The sequence below is a fragment of the Plutella xylostella genome, chromosome 4 (assembly GCF_932276165.1).
Source record: "Plutella xylostella chromosome 4, ilPluXylo3.1, whole genome shotgun sequence".
Classification (NCBI taxonomy): Eukaryota; Metazoa; Arthropoda; class Insecta; order Lepidoptera; family Plutellidae; genus Plutella; species Plutella xylostella.
In genome coordinates this window covers 5,164,180-5,183,506 of record NC_063984.1, presented here as the reverse complement: position 1 = coordinate 5,183,506, position 19,327 = coordinate 5,164,180, and the positions used below count along the sequence as shown (strand labels likewise).

The window sequence follows — 19,327 nt, the reverse complement described above, 5'->3', positions numbered from 1 at the left end:
GGTTCTTCGGTCCTACTCATCTTGTATCGCAGTAAAGAAAGAAAATACTGATATAATTCCGATAACTGTTTGGTTTTCCTAGTCATTGTTGTTTTATTCGAATCGTATAGGAAATTTATTTATTTATCTACCTCATTATTGTACCTTACGACTGAAACAAGACTGAAACCTGTAAATTAACTTTGCCACACACAAGTAAAATGAATGTGTACCTAACGTCAAATATCAAATCGTAAGACAAGTGTCAAATACCAATAACACAACATATTTTAGATATAAGTATTTTTTACATAAAACATGAATGGAAATGTTTGTGAAAGCTATGACCCAGATGAAAAGTTCCGCCGTCTGAAAATAGTAGAATTTCCATGTGTTTTTGTGGGTTTGCAGAGCTCTATTATCGTCACATTAGAAGATGATCTAAATTCAGCAGTTTATCTGAGGACCAACAGCAAAGGTCAACTCATGGTAAGAGCGACAAATATATTTAATAGGTATTAAAACATCCTTTGTGGTCGTCGCTACGGCTTGTACGGTCTACCACTGTTATACACTGTATAATTTATCCAGGTATTTAGAATAAACCCACCTTAAATAGGATTTCAAATATACATCCGTCTTTTTCAGTCGTTTGATGACGCTCAAAAAGTATCTCCTTCGCACAGGGCATTTGATATGAAAATTATAGATAACTACAGGATAAATATAACATTTAAACCCACATCAGAATGTGTATCATGGGCAAAAGTACTGTGTAAGAACAAAGAAATAAAGAACACGTTTATTTATGATATACGCATAATGAAAATGGACGGCAGATATTGTTGCAGAAACGAAAGTCACTACGAAGTAAGCCGCTATTATATTTGTGGACAGTTTGAATACTGCAACATCTCCCACACTCCACAAGTACTTCGATTCGGGGATGTACCAGTCAAAACTAGGGTAACCAAAATTGTTGAAATAACAAATGAATCATCTGTAAACTCCTTTCAAATGGAATACATAAAATCCTTTGCTCTTGAGGCATTACCACGGAGGTTTACTTTAGGCCCTATATCCACGAAGAAAATAAGCGTTACAGTGAAACCAACATCATGGAACACTCCTCAGTTCGTTTGTTTTCTTATCCGAAACAAACATTCTAACAAGGAAGAGGAACCATCAAATTTCCTAACTTATAAAATTAAAGTGAACCTAAAGGTCATTATTAAAAGCACATACAGGGACGTTTTTGTGGAATCATTACACAAATTATACGAAAAAAACCAAGAATACACCTATTGCGATGAGGAAATATTTGAACATGAAAAACAAAAAGCTATTGCTATGAATATGTTAGACATCTCTAAGTCAAGAGCTCAAAGGCCTCATATTGATGAATCAAATATTTCTTGCGACAGTAGGAACAAAATTAAATGTGTTTCGTCAATTTTAAGTGAACCGATTGCTGTATTTTGTGAAGAGGTTAAAGTCTTAATTAGCAATTATGATATGATTAATATATTTATTCTTCCTGTGATCGTGGATTTCGGAATGGTGGCTATTGATACCATAGGATCATCAGACATGATAATAACAAACGACACAAATTTCAATATATCTGTTAAGTTTGTTGGGGATTCTATGATATTTTTTTCAGTTATAGATATAAAAACAAAAATAATTGCAATCGAACCTTTTCAAAGTATTAAAGTAAACATATTTCTTTCGGGACTTGGAGAAGGCACCTATGAAGGAAATTTTTATTACAGCATAAATGATGTAATTAGTCGTGCGCATGCTTACAAGGCCAATGTATGCAGCCCTACGCTACTGATTGAAGAACGTTTCTTAAAATTCGGCATGGTTACTAATGATATGTTTGTGACATCGGCTCAAGTTAGATTAAAAAATTCATTTAACATACCAATAAAATTTCGTTGGGATTACACGACTGATGAAGCAATTTTTGCAGTTACACCAGAATGTAGCTGGATCCCAAAACATTGTACAAGAATATGCGATGTAACCTATTTATATAAACTGTACAAAGCAAAAACCTATCACATTAATTTATTTATTATGAATGACCCATTAATATCTACTCAAATAGAGGTAATTTTTGTATCAAGGAAACATCAAGTAAAATTTTCAGAACAGACAATAAATTTAAAAGATGTACCGCTAAATTTGAAAACAACAAAAAGAATTACAATGCAAAACCTTTCGAAAGAAATTGCATTTTTTAATGTTGTTGACATGCAGATGCCTGGATTAAAAATAAGTCCACTAAGCGGTATGATGAGTCCAAAATCAATTGCGAATATGACGATTGAAGCACGACTTTGTTGTGTAATGAGTTTTCAAACGGAAATACAGATTAAAATAAATAATGAAAATACTATAACTTTGCCTATAAATGGTAATGTGGTGGAACCCAAAATTGTCATCCATCCAAAGCAAATCATCATGCCCAGAATACCCAGTTACATGATCAACTATACGCAAGTAACTATTCAAAATATAGGCTCGATAAGAAGCTTGATTAATGTAATCAACAATGATACTTTTAAAGTTTTTATTGGAAATGAATTCAACAAACTAAAGGAAACGTTTTTTTACATTGAAGCTGGACAATCTAAAACGCTTTACATACAAATTTATCATGAATCTAGACGGCAATATAATGATTATATTCCAGTTCAAATTAATGAATTACTCGGGCCACCAAATAAAGACCCAAAGTCTACAGAATTTCAGTATTATACTAAGCCTCACGAAACGTAAGCAAAATTTTGTTATGCCAAGTAGTCATAGTATTCCTACATACTCATGTAAAATTGAGGAAAATTTATATCCTATCCGAAAGCAGTCTACTGAAACATTATTCCCGAATATTTTAAGTTCATGATTAACAGAAAATATTGCTTGGATATGACTAGCCTTGACTTGAGGTATAATTTATTATTATTACTTTAATCAATATCGTCAAAATTGATTTGCTATTTCCAGGGCATGGGCCGTTCTACCAAAAGTAAAAGTAAAACCAATAAATTCAGATATAAGCTACTGTCGTATATCCGGCATTATAACGATGCCGCTGGTTGAATTTTCATTAGATTCATTTGAAATTTATTATAACTCTGAAAATGATAATAATTCACTTGAATTTACTTTGACGAATGTTTCAAATAATACTTTGCCTATAACGATTATACTTTCAAACCTGGCACCTTTCAGTCTGAATTACAAAGAAGAATTTGACAAGGATTATAACATTGAAAGTGGTGATGAAATCAAAGTAAATTTAAACAAAAATAACATCATATTTTTCCAATTACAATTTAATCCTACATCGAGAGGTGAGTATACATCAACAGCTGTTCTGTTTTTGGACGAACATATGGAAACACCATACAACAACCTCACATTTTATGGAAGACATAAAACACCAGTTATGACTCCTAGTGTCTACCAGGTGATATTCCCTCCATGTGGTATTGGAGTCCCAAAGATTAAAATATTATTTCTCAAGACCGAAGGCAACGTGGATATTTCAACATTTAGTGTTAATTTTGGCAATGAAAGAAATGTATCGGTTGAATTTGTGGAAGCTGAGGCAAGTCAAGATGGCGGTGCATTTTTTACAATAGTGCGTGTAAAAATTTTAGTTTCGTGTGAAACCATACACTCTGCACTTATTTATTTATGTTTTTATAATGAAAATGGAGCTGAATGTGATGTTGAACTTAGTTTCAATGTAACAAACTGTCCAATTACCTTACACAACAGCGGTCTTATAAGTTCAGAACAAACCCCGTATCCTTTCTATCCGACTGTTGAACATAATGACTTGTACCAGTATATGGAAGACTGTGTTGAGTTTCTTGAAGAATGGTTGTTTCAAGAAGGCTTTAAAAAGGAATTGTATCCAGAAATCCCAAATACTTTTCATATTACTTCAAATAATCTATCAAGTTCTTTAGCAGTTTCATCATCGCCGAAAAATATAAAGGTCACATTTATGAACTTTTTGAGGCGAATCGTAGGTCCCTTGATAAATGATATAAAAAAAGAAAAGTGAGTATTACTTGAATGTTCCAACAGTAAGATTTTTTGAATAGGCAATCAAACAATATTAACTTTTCATTTTTGTACTTTCGCAGGGTGGCGGCGGCGGCCTCTGCAAACAAGTCGTACAAAGAAGTACTTAAATTATACAATACATATCAAGAGATTACATCCTTACTGCAGATCCGGGGTTGCAAGTTATGGACATGTCAGGCTATGTTTCTGCTAAGTTATGATCAGTTTGTACTTTACACACAAAATGTGAAACCTGCAAGCACCAACGAATCCATGCTCTATCAGACTCTATCACCAGATGAGGATCTCTACAATAGGCTAACTAAACAGTGTTGGCTCGACCTAATTCTACAATTTTATAAAGAATTTATATTTGAATGTTGTTATATTGATAACACTGGCGTAAGTAAAGAAGAACATCAGAAAGAAGACATCATGGGTATAATAATAAAATGGTACAACGCTCAGATTGACGAGCAACATCATAACGAACGTAAAAATGATAAACGGAAGAAAGTTGTAACGAATTTAACAGGAGATCTATCGGATTGCATCGCAATCACTTCAGCCATTATTAACTATTGTCCCTTCCTAAAAGATCATTTTTCTCTATTTTGTGAAGTAGATCAGGGGGATGCTGATGGTTCCATAATTACCAACGCATGTTTAATAATAGAGGCGCTAAACATTCTTAAAATTAGTTTTCCACTGAAATGTACACATTTTCTAAAGCCTAATCTACTACGAATGTTATTTTTATCAGTACATCTATATGTTGTGCTTCCCATGTTCAAACCTAGAGACACTGTTGAATTTCATCCTCCTCTATTAAAAAGCTCGCAGCGGTCGATAGCAGTTTTTGCAGCACAGCAAGAAAATTTTATTTACAACTTTACAATTGTTAACGATCCTCACAACAGTTTCGCTGCTGAAAAAGCGGCAGCAGCCGGTAACTCAAAAAAACAGTTTGTTAAAGTAAAATATACCGCTAACTTTGTTAAGGAACAAAAAGCTACGTTGCTCGTCCATGGGTATAACAAAACACGATTATTTGACACCTTTGCTGTATTTGAACTGAAAGGAGTTGCAGGAACTTTGAGCCCACTAAAGAAATGTACACTTCATGGGCAACTTTATCGACCGAGTAAAGCGAGCCTGACGATTTCATCGCCTTTTCAACACAGTGGTCCCTTTAAAATATCAATAATAAACGATGAACCAAAAGTACCGGTAAACTTGGAAACTGTTCCTAAACCAAAGTTTCATGTGCACCGCTTAAATTTGGTAGAAGAAGAAATCAATCTAGCTGGATCTTCCGGGAAGGGAGGAAAAGATGCACATGAAGAGAAAGTAGAATTTGAAATAATGTGTATGAGTGTGCAGACCGAATGTGCTTGGATTTGGTTCACGAGTGAAGTGGGAGAGTTCTTCATTAGCGTGGCCACGGAGTGCCGGTGGGATGTGCCGACAGGGTCATTGCTGGCGCCGGTCCAGCCAGTAGAGCCCTGCCAGGGTGACTCCTGCCACTGCAGCCAGGAGACTGTCATCATGCTACCACATCTAAACGAAATATTGACCGAAGCTGTTCGGTATGCATTGCAACAAAATGGTTCAGACACCATGATGAATGTCTTCGACGATTTAATAGGTACTTGAAGCATTATCTTATTTTACCAACTGATTGAAATTAAACATACTTATTTATTCGAATAAATATTTAAATTAAAAATCTTTGTCTGCAGAATCAAATACTGGACGGATCGTATTGGGTGAGTTGTTTGAGGAAAGCGGCACTAACATGCATGAGGTTGACCACATCCTGAGAAAGGAGAAGAGGTACCAAGTGTCCGGGACAGGGCTTAGGCCCCATTCACCGATCATCACTCTGAAGCAGCACTCCCTCGACATCCTGGCCCTGCCCGTGGTAGTCACGACCGACACGGCCACTGATAAATATTCCATCACTCTCACGTCAGAATGCGGATTCGATATTCGAACTTATAATATTATATTAACCGCTCTAACTCAAGCTGACGAGTAGTAATCACGATGTTTCATTAATTAAATTCATGTTAATTTTAATCATTTATTTTTATACCTGTTGTTTCTTAGTTTATTATCGTTTTTATTCTTCTTTTATTATTAGAATAAAGTTGTTATTTTCAATTTTATGTCATTTCTGATAACCATGAAAAAAACTATAAGTACGTACCTAGAATAGACCTATTGAATTTACCTCAATACAATAAGTAGGATGTTCATTTCAAATTAAGTAAGTACCTATATACAGCGGTCATAAAGCTCCAAGTATGCAATGCATAACTGTAGTAGAGGGTTAAACAAACTCATTCTAACAAGATTCTAGCTAGACTTCTCTCATTACACAAAACAAGTAAATTATGCTTAGATTCAGTTTGTATGTCACGGTAAATGGTTAAATTCCCGGAAATTTCCCATGACGAAAGAGCCATTGGTGCGTGGTGTGCCGCGCTCGCGCCGCCGCCGCCGCCGCCGCTGTCGGGGGCGACGTCGCGGCCAGCACGGAAGAAGAGCATGGCTGGAGGGCTATACGCTTGACGAAAAACGGTATTTAATTTAAACTGTTTTTCGTAAACTAAAGTGACCCCATGGTGCCACAGTGCGGTTTCAGGCATCTCATTGCATTTTATATAGCGTGGTAATTTTGAATGATTCAACCATATCTATTCCATCTATTGGACCAATGTTTTTTTTCTTCAGATAATTTAACTAGCAGTACCTATTAGTATGGAAAAATACATTATACTCAATTGAGACATGACTCTCGGAAACCCTGTCTCCTTGACCGAGGCAGTGGGCTGGTGCAGCGAACTATTATGTGTGGTGGTCGCTAATGAATGACATGAACTGTTCTTCTCAGGCAACGTCAACCATTCTGGTCTCTTTTCCTCTTAACGATAAAGAGGGCTGACATAAGTTGGCTGGTTCGTCTCCTTTGAGGTGATCATTGTAATCAGGAAATTCAGGAAACAGAAAACGTTTTTTAGGGTTACATATCAAAAAGTATCAAGTCAAGTAAAAAAAAAGAACTTGAGAGAGAAAAGAGAACCGACTAATAATTATATTGTGAAATCCATTTACAGCCATAACTTAAATACCCTTGTCATTTACATACCGCATAAATTAATAAATATAATTTTAAATGCTGTAAGCTTATGAAGTATCAGCCAGCTATCAGCTGGATTTAAAATGAAAACTAAGAAAGTAAGTAGGTACCTTTCGATTTGATGAACCTAAAGTTGCACATTTCTGCATCGTGCTGGCTCCATTGTTGCGGCGGCTGAGATGCGTAGAAAGCGGAGGTGCGAGTATAAATCCACATTTCATGAGATCGCGCCTTCATTGTCTTGACACAATTCGCGACTGACTCATCTTTACACTTCTTTTAATACTAAAAAAAATATTATTTAAAACTTGGTTCAAAAAAATATTGTATTTGTTCAGTGCAGTGCCCTCAATATGGATTCCCAGCAGTTTCGCGAGTTTGGGAAAGCGGCTATAGATCTGCTCGCTGATTACATGGACAATATACGGGATAAGTGAGTGGAATTTCATTCTCCAGTAGGTCCTCTCTTAACAGCATACTACAGAATATTTATACACAATATAATTTTATCAGTGATCATATAAGATGACCACCGGATGGCACAGTGGTTAGCGACTCTTGTTGTGCTAAGTGTCCTAGGCTCGATAACCGGCCGGGGCAGATATTTGATTGTATTGGTTTTCGGGTCTTAAGTTTTTGTGTAGTTGGATATCTCCAACCCTTCGGCCGAGCCTGGAGATTAAGTATGTCTTTAACTTTCTAGGGTCTGGGTCTTGGTACTCATGGTGGAGGTACATTGGAGGTACATCTGGAATAGAGTTATTAAATACGGCTGAAACTATGTTGGTGGCATAGATGTAATGGGGTAGATAACATAAGTAGCGTGTAACCATTGCACCCACAAGTAAAATAAACTATCAAAAAATAGTTTTTTTTTTCTATTCCATCTTACGTATAAACTCCAACCGCTATTTTGGCAAATTGAAAATATTTGCAAACGAATCATGTCAGAAGATATTTTAAGAATACAAATATTAAATTTTCTAGAACCATTTTTCATTTCCATTATGTTTATAGAAATTTTAATATTTTACCTATTTTTTTTAATAAATTACAGTAGGTATTTTAACTTAACGTCGTCTTATGCAGATTTAACAACAGTCATAAAATTAAACTTTTATTAAATTAAAATTTGTCAGGTTTCGCACTTTTGCTTATGTCAGCCAAAAACACTTGACTATCTTTATGTTTTAGGTTGCTTGTAAGAGATATCTCTTAGCGATGAGGCAGCCGATTGTTCACTGTTCCTAGTTTATAAGTATTCTGTGTATGTTTTAATATTTGTGGTGACCAATAAATATATATTCTACTCTATTCTAACTATCAAACTGCAACTTTAATAGCTTTTGAAAAGTATTAATAATCATATGCGGAGATATCTCACACACGGTCATCCGACCCTAAACTAGGCAGTGCCTGTAATATGCATATCGGAAAGCCTATATTATTATATCTACAGATACACATATATTGATTAATAAACATATTCACATACATAAAGTATATTATGCTATATTATGCTCTTTCCACCATAGTGATTTCTGCATTTCGAATCAAGACGAGACGATTAATAAGGATTTATGGTTTTATTATATGGAGTTTGAGACCGCAGTAGTACCTACATACCTAGTACATTCCTCTAAGATAATGCCGTAATAATTAGCAACACGACATTGCATCCATTGTATCGCAATTAGTTGTTTAATAGCGGATTGAATAACACTGCCAAGAACACCTCCTAGTGTACTATGTAGGAGGGTTACACTAGCTTAATAAACGAAAACGAAACGAACGAACGAGAGATGTCGAGCCATCAGTATATTTAATAAAACGAGATAGAGACGTGGTTAGCGCAGAAGCGGCTGCGCAAGCGTATGATAATAATACGAGTATGATAAATTTTATTGTTGTTGCTGAACTTATTTCTATGAGTTTTTTTCTGTTTTGATTCTGTTATGATTTTTATTTAAAACCCAAGTTTAACTAAAATGTTTGTTCTTAGGTACATGCGCTTGTAATCTTTGAATAATTTAATGAAGGCTTTGTCCGGCAAGTTAGTTATTACATAATGGAAGCACTACTTACTATGCAATAACTAGGCAGTGGAATCGTGCAGGGGACTCTTTAATTAAAACAATGCAACCTATTATGTAGGTAAATGGCTACTTGGAGACCCATGTTTAATTAGATAACTTTTAGCGATAAGGACGACTGTTTATATAGGTATTCTGTTTCGATTATATAAATTCCCTGTGTTTGCAATTTTGCATGTAAAGTGTTATGTACAATTAAGTTAGCAGGTATCAGTATCTGCAAATCAATAAGGATTAAAGGCATGAATTTGCAAATCTTTGAAATATAATGTTCATACTGCACTCAACTAGCAGATAAACATGATAATATTAATTATAAGGAATATTATGTAGTCTGAGCCTATCTGAAACCTAGTTAAACATTGTGAGATATGGCGTTTCGACTTTCTCCGTGTTCGGCATCATAAGGGTCACAGTGACAGTTAAATAAAGTCCGTTTTTCTCTCCACCTTTAATTTGCAAGGTGCGGGTGCCTATATAAATAGAGTGAGTCGCCCGCGCGCCTCAGTTGGTTTTTGATTTTTGAAGTGAACACTTCGGCAAAATGGCTCAATGTAGCCACGGTTCTCGTCGGCTTCGCTCCGACGGGGAAAAATATAATATTGAATTTGCGGAGTCCTCGCTACCGGGAGCTGTAGCGTGATGCGGACCAGGCGGCGCGGGGCCTGCCGGCTGCTGCGCACGCAGCCATTGCTGAGGATTTCGCAACGAAGGTTTGAGTTGATAAGCCGTGAGTAAAATGCTATTATTTACTGCTTTTAAAAGCTCAGCCACTGGTCATAATGCTTCGGCGCTTGGGGTTTTTATCCCACGCAGTAGGGTCCGATTCAATAGTCGTGGTGATGATTGATCGGTCCTACTAGTGGCGCTTGAGCTAGATACTTACATTAATGACCGCTTTAAGTAAAGCATATGTTAATTTTATACAGGAAAAAATAATAAAAATATATTTTTCTACCCTCAATTTCTAATATTTTTAGGAAACAGTTGATAAAAACTTTGCTATTACAATAATGCACTTGATTATAGCTTATGTAAGGCTTTACAAACAGGAGCTTTCCAGGACCGTCATAGGATTTTTTACAGGAAGCACGTGGCTCCGAGTTTCAGTATGTTGGGACATTGTGGCATGTGCGGCGAGTAATGTGATCCGCCGGTACCTACCCGCTGAGGGTAGGCAGGCCGATTCGGTGAAATTGAAGTTTCGTGTAACCTGCACCCGGCCCTGTGCTCCTGCGCTGGCCGCCGTCTCGTGGCACCTGCATCGCAGCGTACACCCGGTCCTGCGCTCCTGCCCTGGCCACCGGTTCGTGCCACCTGCATCGCAGCATACACCCGGCCCTGTGCTCCTGCGCTGGCCGCCGTCTCGTGCCACCTGCATCGCAGCGTACACCCGGTCCTGGCCCTGGCCACCGGTTTGTGGTACCTGCATCGCTGAATAGACCCAGCCATGCACTCCTGCCCTGGCGGCTGTACACCCGGTCCTGGCCCTGGCCACCGTTTTGTGCCACCTGCATCGCAGCGTACACCCGGTCCTGGCCCTGGCCACCGGTTTGTGCTACCTGCATCGCTGCATAGACCCAGCCATGTACTCCTGCCCTGGCGGCTGTGTTGTCCCACCTGCATCGCTGCGCACACCTGGCACTCCTGTTCTGGTTGCCAGATCCAAACGCCCCCTGTCTGGGAAGAGATTTTATGCTCAGCGGAACCGCCTGCACTATTGCTAGCACGGTCATCATCATCATCAGCCATCATTATGAGTGACTTATTTAGAAGGTATCGAGTAACGTGCGCTATTCATCAGTGATTTTGGCATATGCAGACGAACGTTTACTGCCAAGGTTGGTCATGTTAGCCATACAAGGGCACACCAACGAAGCCTGAGTAACCACCTGCAGTCGCCGTAGCCGCATCGGCATGGATGACGACAAATCGGGTAACGTGCACCGCTTCTAAAAGTGTTATAGCACTTCAATTTGATGCCTCCGCTGAAGGTATTCTATTAAAGCAGCTTTCTTCTGAACTGCCCAAAGTGACCTGTAGACTGCTCCTGGGGATAGTTGTGCAATAAATTTTTTATTTCGATGTCTCTGCTGAAGAAACTGTCTAATGCAGCTTTTGTTCTAAACTGCCTAAAGATCATTGGACTGCTCATGGGAATGGTGACGCACGGTAAGTACAGGAGCGTTACTCTATACTGATGACAAACGAACGAACGAGAGCTGTCGTGCAATCGGCACCATTAATACATACAAACAGATAGAGCGGCTCGCGCCGCAGTGGACTGAAAGTTCGTTTTTCGTCATATAAAGTGACCCCCCAGACACTATCTTAAGTGTCATGACACATCGGCAGATTCCAGCTTTGAGTCTTTTCTTTTCTCGGCTGTGAGCAAAGTGAATCCCACTGGCGAGTGTTCAACCTGAAAGCATTGAGCTAATTCCTGATTTCGTGAAAGTCGCTGTTGCTATACTATCACAAGTTACCGAATTTATTATGATCCTACTGTCGGGTGATCATGATCAGAGTGTCATCGCGGTTTCTGAGTGACACCATATAAGCTGTCTTCCTTATGTCCCAGTGGATTGTGAGTGTGTGTCCGAGCTCTTTGTTGAAAAATGCGTGAACCTCCTACGCAGCAGCTGTCTACTAGTTGTGTATCGAATAAATCGAGTAACGGTGCTCTTGCACGAGACGACTACCTTTTGGTAAAATTATAACTTCCACTATTCTGGGAACATGCATATACCTACTGTGTACTGTGTAACACATCACGTGTAGCCGTAGCCCAACTCAATTTACTGGGCTAGATAATAAACAATGGCAGTCGTCATTAAATTTCTATGAATTTCGAAGGTCATCATTTGGAGCACAATTCAAAGGGTGAAAGTACCTATTCATGCCTAAACGGCTTCTCTAATGAAAATGTATTTTTAATTCGATTCTGGCGCAAACGTTTCATGACTATTTTTCAACACTGTATCTGCTGAAACTACTTAGACTGACTGGTTAAGATGCAGACGTGCCGTTTTCACAATTCCATTTTGAGTTATCTGTTTTATGGATTTTCAGTTAGTTACGTAACTAGTTACTTACCAAGTAAAAAATTACTTGTGTCATGCTCGTACTCGCATCTCATTTAGGAGTTCTCTGGCCTCTAGCTGAAGGCTAGAACTGGTATATAATAATATATCTACTAAGCTAGTACAGAGTTATAACCGGGCAGCGGTGACGTGGTAGCTGCTTGATTTATTAGAGTTTGCGGAAAACTTTCTAAATAAGTAATAATTATTAGTCATAATATTAACTCTTCGCAGTTCTTTCAGAATGCAATACCAGGTCGCTGAAGTAGGTAACCTTCCTTAGCTGGACAACAACAATAAGCCTTTTTGTTTTAAAGAGTGTCACAGTTATTCGCCGTTCCACTGTCATATCGATGTCCAAGGACTTTTTCTTGGGTATAGCTAACTACCTAAGTTTACCTATAGATAGCCGCAAGCTATCTGCTGTTGGCGAACTGTCAGTTCTGATTGATAAGTCAGGCTCGAGGTGGCTCGTCCAACTGTCCATGTTCCCGCCACCATGATTGTTGCTTCCACAGATTAGAGTCTATGTTGGCTGTCGTTGCATCAGGTCTGATCAGGTACAACTAACATCTTTACGTACCATCTTTATTTAATCGAGCTATTTTATTTTGTTTTATCTAGGTTGACTTAATGGTTTCAAAATCGAACCTACAACAATGTAAGTAGGTACCTACCTACGTACCTTTGAAGTTGCAACAAGGCGAAGCCTTAAGGTTTTGGCCGAGACCTGCCCTTAGTGTTGACGAAGATACCTAAAGGTGACCTTGTTAATGTTTTTCATATGAAGTACTGAACATTTTACTTATCCTGGTGGCATGACTGATCATTTACTTACCCAGTTAAGACATGTTAGCCGGGTTTCATTTATCAACTATTATAATTGTTATTGTTGTGTTAATCAATCTTTATTAATTGATGTCATCTACCAAGGAATGCTGCCAGAGCTCATAATATTCACACATGATGATACAGAATGATAGTAGCCCACAAAATCGGTGCAAAGGCTTATAAAATAACTTTCCTTCCTAGTAGGACTGCACAGGAACTCGTTAACCGCCGAGTTAGTTAGAATACAAAATTAGACTGTGTGTTACTTGTCAATCTAGTACATGAATATACCTGCATCATGTTTTGAAAAACTGAATACTTAGTTATCCGCCAGTGTCACAGCCTTCATCTAATCTTTTCCAGTAGCTGATGAGGCTGAGATATTTAGTAAAATTATCTTCCCTTCAAGCACCACTCCTCGTTCCAAGGACTAGATGCCACGCCAGGTGTTGCAGGCCGTGTCGTCGTACGGGGCTGACTGAGCAGGTCCTCGAGGCTCCAGGGTCGGCTGCTGCATTTCTGAGGTCAGTCCAGAATTACATACCCTAGTCAGCATGTGCTGGCCTGAGCCCCAGCGGCCTGGATCGATATTCTACACTTTACAGCTTTTAAATATTGTTGCAAAGTATTTCACTGGTTCCATCCATTCGGCTAGTGTATGTTAAAAATATTGCCTTGACAATAACAAGATTTTGATCAATAATTACTTATAAGTATTGCTTTCGAAGAGGCACTGTGTGTATCCATATGTATAAATACCTACCTATATGTATAGGTACATACCTTCCATAACTTTCTGACAAGTCAGGAATAATAAGGAAGTACTTAAGTCTTATGTATACTTATACCTTTCTTTTTAGTATATCTATTACCTAGAAATCTATGCATTATAAATTTATAGATTCAAATATTTCTCTACTGATATACTCATCAGTAGCTTATGGGTCACAGTTGGTTTTCTCTCCACCATGCGATAATAAACACATCTCACAATGTTTAACTAGGTTTCAGATAGGCTCAGACTACATAATAGACGCATTTTTCCTGAAATAAAAATGACATATTATGTATCTAGCCTATCTGAAACCTAGTCATTTCTGCATGGTGATATTACAACTGAGGCGCGCGGGCGACTCACTCTATTTATATAGGCACCCGCACCTTGCAAATTAAAGGTGGAGAGAAAAACGGACTTTATTTAACTGTCACTGTGACCCTTATGATGCCGAACACGGAGAAAGTCGAAACGCCATATCTCACAATGTTTAACTAGGTTTCAGATAGGCTAGATACATAATATGTCATTTTTATTTCAGGAAAAATGCGTCTATTTTTAAACCCCGAAATAAATGGGTGTTATAATTTTAACGTATTCTGTGTCTGTCTGTGGTAGCGTTAGCTCCCTAACGGTTGAACCGATTTTCTAATGTTTCACCGAGTGTTATTGGTTACTTTATCAAAACCGGCTTAGCCATAAAAAAAATATGCGACTTTCAGTGTTGAATGTCGGGGGATTTTAACTATGGATAGGTTATTTACATAGAAAATTCTGCATCTAAAGTTTTACATAATACATATTTTTTCCAGGGATGTCCTACCATCAGTGGAGCCGGGATACCTGATGAAAATGTTGCCTGAAAATGCACCTGAAGAGCCCGAGTCTTGGAAGGATGTGCTTCAGGACTTCAACCAAGCTATTATGCCTGGGGTGAGTAACATTTAGTACCTTACCAAAAAAAAGTAAGATGGCTCAGAAATGGCTCCAGACTGCCACTTACTACACATGAAAAATAACCCACGCACCCTGGGCAGTCAGCGAATAACGCAAATCTGACTATCCTTTCACCACAGTGACAAACCATGGTCTATAGCTGCTATACACCCTGTATTCATAGAACGAAGTGCCTGTTTACAATAGACTTGCAAGAGTCGTCATGCGTGATACACGATTTATTTTATTACAAAAATTCGGATATCACGATGACGCTTGAATTCGCGGGCTAGTGTTTGTCACCGATACGCTAAGAAGATCTAAGTTTACCTACGTACCTAGTACAAGCTAATTTTGATGTGGTATATTTCAGGTGACACACTGGCACTCGCCGCGCTTCCACGCGTTCTACCCGACCGGCCAGTCCTTCGAGAGTATCGTGGGCAACATGCTCAGCGACGGACTCGGGGTCATCGGGTTCAGCTGGGTAAGTTGAACCAATGAGAGGAGGAAATCAAATGTATCTTTTAAACTAGGCCTCTATCAAGGAGCCTAAAAATTCTGTTCTGAGGATGCCACCACTACCGGCTATCTAACAGAATCGCCGGCCAGAGGATTCGAGGGCACAATGTCACACGCTATGTTTGCGTGTTAGTGGTCTCCATCTTGAGAACTCGTCTAGCAAAATGTTAATAGCTGTTTAGTGTTTATATAGTGCCACAGTTTAGTGTTTATATAGACAATCATTTTTATGACCAACTGGCACTGCAGCTTGTAGGTTTTATAATATTACCCATTGCATTATATTTGGCTTCCTTGTATTTATAACTAATATGTATATATAAAATACATTGCCGTTCTCTATCTTTATTGGCATCGACTACACTAGCGGTGGTAGCTCAGTCGGGTAAGCGCCCGCTTCTCACGCCAGAGATGGGTTCGAATCCCGGCGCTGACATATACCAATGAGTTCTTTTCTGAATTTAAGTACAATGTATACCATCGCTCTTACGGTGAAGGAAAACATCGTGAGGAAACCTGCATATCTAGATTTAGCACATCTAGATATGTGAACCCACCAACCCGCAGTGGACCAGCGTGGTGGGAAAATGGTCCAAGCTTAGGAAGGCAGTTTAGACCTTGGGGATATGCACAACGGTTCCATTCGAGAGAGCCAGGTGCAGGTACTGTTACCCCCACAGAGAATAGAATAGAATAGACTAGACTAGCAAATGAACTTACCTAGTACCTACGTGTCTCCTACAGCTACTTACATAATTATTAACTTGGCTTTACGGTCTATTGTTTATCAACCTATTGTTTTAATATCACAATTTCCTAGAACCTACAAAATTTTCCTACGATCTACAACGATGAGCTAATAATTACAAACTGGTACTGAAAACATCGTAAAAGCCGTGCACTTGTGCAAGGATATTCTCCTTATAGTTGACTGACATACTATAGCTATTTAGCTATACTAAAACAGGAGGAGCAGTGTCAAATTTAAATAAATGAATCATTCAATTTATGACGAATCGGTCACTGGAATACGGTTGTGGAAAGTAAGGCCGAATCAGCCCCATTACTGAGGCTAGCAGGATCGATAGGATCATAAGGCGTAATGACATTCAACCTTACGCAGGCCCTCATTTCTTCCAATATTATTAGAACTACACGTGGTTACAATTAATTAATGTGTACGCAGATATCGAGTCCGGCGTGCACGGAGCTGGAGGTGGTGAGCATGAACTGGCTCGGGAAGCTGCTGGGGCTGCCCGAGGAGTTCCTCAACTGCTCCGACGGACCGGGCGGAGGCGTCATCCAGGTACCAAATTATTTCATTTACCAATGATGAAACTTTCAGTGCACCATCAGACATAGTAACCATATGACATAGACCACCTGTCCTCGTAGACCGCCAACAGGCAGTGTACATTTATTTTATCTTCAGATGGTGTGACGTATATGCATTATTGCATAGGTATATCCAAATCTCACAACTCTTTGCAATACCGCATTCGATAACTAAAACTTCGTATGCAATTTTCCAGGGATCCGCCAGTGAAGCGACTCAAGTAGGGCTTCTAGTTGCTAAAGACAAGACGATTCGAAGACTGCTAGAGGCAGACCCCACGCTGTCGGAGGGCGAGGTGGCCGCGCGCCTCGTCGCATACACCTCCGACCAGTGCAACTCCTCGGTGGAGAAGGCCGGCTTACTCGGGAACATGAAAATGAGACTACTCAAAGCAGACAGCAACGGAAGGTTGCGCGGAGAAACCGTCAAACAAGCTTTCGATGAAGATATCGCCCAAGGCCTGATCCCATGCTACATGGTCGCCAACCTGGGTACCACTGGAACCTGCGCCTTCGACCCGTTGTATGAAATAGGACCAGTCTGCAATGAAGCTAACGTGTGGCTGCATGTCGACGCTGCGTACGCAGGAGCTGCCTTCATTTGCCCGGAATACAGACACCTGATGAAAGGAGTAGAATATGCAGACTCCTTTGATTTCAACCCTCATAAATGGTTACTTGTTAACTTCGACTGCTCCGCAATGTGGGTGAAGAGGGGATACGAGCTTGTCAATGCCTTCAATGTGCAGAGGATTTATTTAACAGACACCGATACAAATGTGAAGGTTCCTGACTACAGACACTGGCAGATGCCGCTCGGTCGCAGGTTCCGGGCCCTCAAGTTGTGGACGGTGATGAGGCTGTATGGGGCTGAGGGTTTGAGGAATCACATCAGAAACCACATTAGTCTCGCACTGCATTTTGCCAACTTGGTGAGGTCTGATGACCGCTTCCTGGTGGAGCCAGAGCCGTCCATGGGCCTGGTCTGCTTCCGGCTGAGGGACGGAGACTCAACCACGAAGCTTCTACTCGATAATCTAACAGCTAAGAAGAATCTGTTCATGGTGGCGGCCACCTACCGCGGTCGCTACATCATCCGGTTTGTTGTGTGTTCACGACTGACTACGAAGGAAGATGTTGAATACAGTTGGATGAAAATAAAAGAGGAAGCCGATCTCATCAGCTCGAATAAAGTAACGCTTAAGTCTCAAATACCTGCTATTAATCACATACCAGTTTTAAGCTCGTGCGAAAAATCAAAGTAAGTTACAGTTGAAAACAAAAGTAAAAGCGATGCTAGAAGTCGGTACCTTTTACAGCGAAAAAGTGTTTGTGTAGTTGAATTCATAAATATAATGTAGGTAGGTTTAATTTATGTGTAAGTAGGTATAATCTGATATAGTTAAAGCTGTGCTGAAAGTTGGATAAATGAATAATAAGATACCTAGATAATAAATTGTGTAGTAACTATACCTAATGGTAAATATTAATAAACTAAATTTTTAACGAATACTTTTTTTGATTAATGATCAACATTTTGTTGGCCCTTCCTGGCGTCCACATCATCAGCCAACAAATCATTAACTGCTAGCCTCTTGCGCGTACACGTGGGTGTGTACTGTGTACGCGGCCTTGTCGGTCTATTATACCGTGATTATACCACCTAGACAAGGATGTCAGTCTAGGTGGCCTGATAACTACGATACCATGATCAGTAGGTACAATAATAATGATTAGGTATATTGATATTATGGATATTACTCAAACGAAAATTAATAACAACTGATAAACTTATCGCAAAAGAAAAAATGCTAAAGGAGCTTTATCAACATTCACATACTTCTACATGGTGTTCATTTTAGAACCGGAATTAGTTTTTTCCGAATTTTACAAAGCAACTTTATGTGTTTTAGTTAGTGTTGCCTACAAATCGTTTTGCAATCGTTTTTTCTACCCAATAAACATATATTGCAATTAGGATAGGACAATAGAGTATCAATACCTCTTCTAATGCTGCTATTAGGTACTATCGGTAAACACCTATGGATAGTATCGTAGCTGGCGATCAATAAATAGTCGATAGTATTGGTCTTAAATATTGGCTTACGTACATACTAACTTAACTACGTACACGGCACAAGTTTTAACTACACGGCACAAGGCTTAACTACGTACACGGCACAAGTGACATGTGCATGCGACCCCAAAGCTGTTAACTTCACATTGCTACAAGCAAAGCTATCAGAAGGTATGTACAAGAAGGATAAGCTTTAATCCTATAGTATACGCAACAGTGCTGCGCTTACAAACAATTTGACACGTCGCAGTTCGATTCGATCGCTTGTATGAAAAAAGCGATTCCAGCTCCGTAGTGTTTAGTAGCAACACTAAATTACTAAAATACGTTTTGCGTTTGATAGATTCAAATCAAAACTTCGAATGTAGTGTCAAATTCAAATTGTGTGTGATCGCAGCATAGTTCCGAGTTTCTGATAAAAATATTTTTTTACACCCTGTGCACTGTAAATCTTTTCAGATT

At 39.1% G+C, this 19,327-nt stretch overlaps 2 protein-coding genes across 2 annotated transcripts; both read left to right on the top strand.

Annotated features, from left to right (window-relative positions):
- Position 1: 1 nt before the first annotated feature.
- On the top strand, positions 2 to 6,234 carry LOC105380303. The gene is made up of 5 exons (XM_038121346.2): positions 2 to 468; positions 628 to 2,765; positions 2,995 to 4,062; positions 4,149 to 5,716; positions 5,811 to 6,234. Exons 1-5 carry the CDS (start codon positions 298 to 300, stop codon positions 6,107 to 6,109), a joined length of 5,244 nt encoding a protein of 1,747 aa, XP_037977274.2. The 5' UTR covers positions 2 to 297; the 3' UTR covers positions 6,110 to 6,234.
- Positions 6,235 to 7,493: 1,259 nt separating this feature from the next.
- LOC105380304 (aromatic-L-amino-acid decarboxylase-like) lies at positions 7,494 to 18,292 on the top strand. The gene is made up of 5 exons (XM_011549828.3): positions 7,494 to 7,646; positions 14,808 to 14,928; positions 15,305 to 15,418; positions 16,640 to 16,759; positions 16,986 to 18,292. The coding sequence occupies exons 1-5, from the start codon at positions 7,567 to 7,569 to the stop codon at positions 18,051 to 18,053; spliced, it is 1,503 nt and encodes a 500-aa protein (XP_011548130.2). The 5' UTR covers positions 7,494 to 7,566; the 3' UTR covers positions 18,054 to 18,292.
- Positions 18,293 to 19,327: the final 1,035 nt, after the last annotated feature.

What these genes read in the sequence shown, in the direction of transcription:
- LOC105380303 (XM_038121346.2), top strand. Translation starts at nt 298, where the DNA reads ATGAATGGAAATGTTTGTGAAAGCTATGACCCAGATGAAAAGTTCCGC. An exon ending in ACAGCAAAGGTCAACTCATG is followed by an intron (nt 469 to 627) that starts GTAAGAGCGACA and finishes CGTCTTTTTCAG; the next exon opens with TCGTTTGATGACGCTCAAAA. An exon ending in AATGATATAAAAAAAGAAAA is followed by an intron (nt 4,063 to 4,148) that starts GTGAGTATTACT and finishes GTACTTTCGCAG; the next exon opens with GGTGGCGGCGGCGGCCTCTG.
- LOC105380304 (XM_011549828.3), top strand. Translation starts at nt 7,567, where the DNA reads ATGGATTCCCAGCAGTTTCGCGAGTTTGGGAAAGCGGCTATAGATCTG. An exon ending in GGGTCATCGGGTTCAGCTGG is followed by an intron (nt 15,419 to 16,639) that starts GTAAGTTGAACC and finishes ATGTGTACGCAG; the next exon opens with ATATCGAGTCCGGCGTGCAC. An exon ending in CGGGCGGAGGCGTCATCCAG is followed by an intron (nt 16,760 to 16,985) that starts GTACCAAATTAT and finishes GCAATTTTCCAG; the next exon opens with GGATCCGCCAGTGAAGCGAC.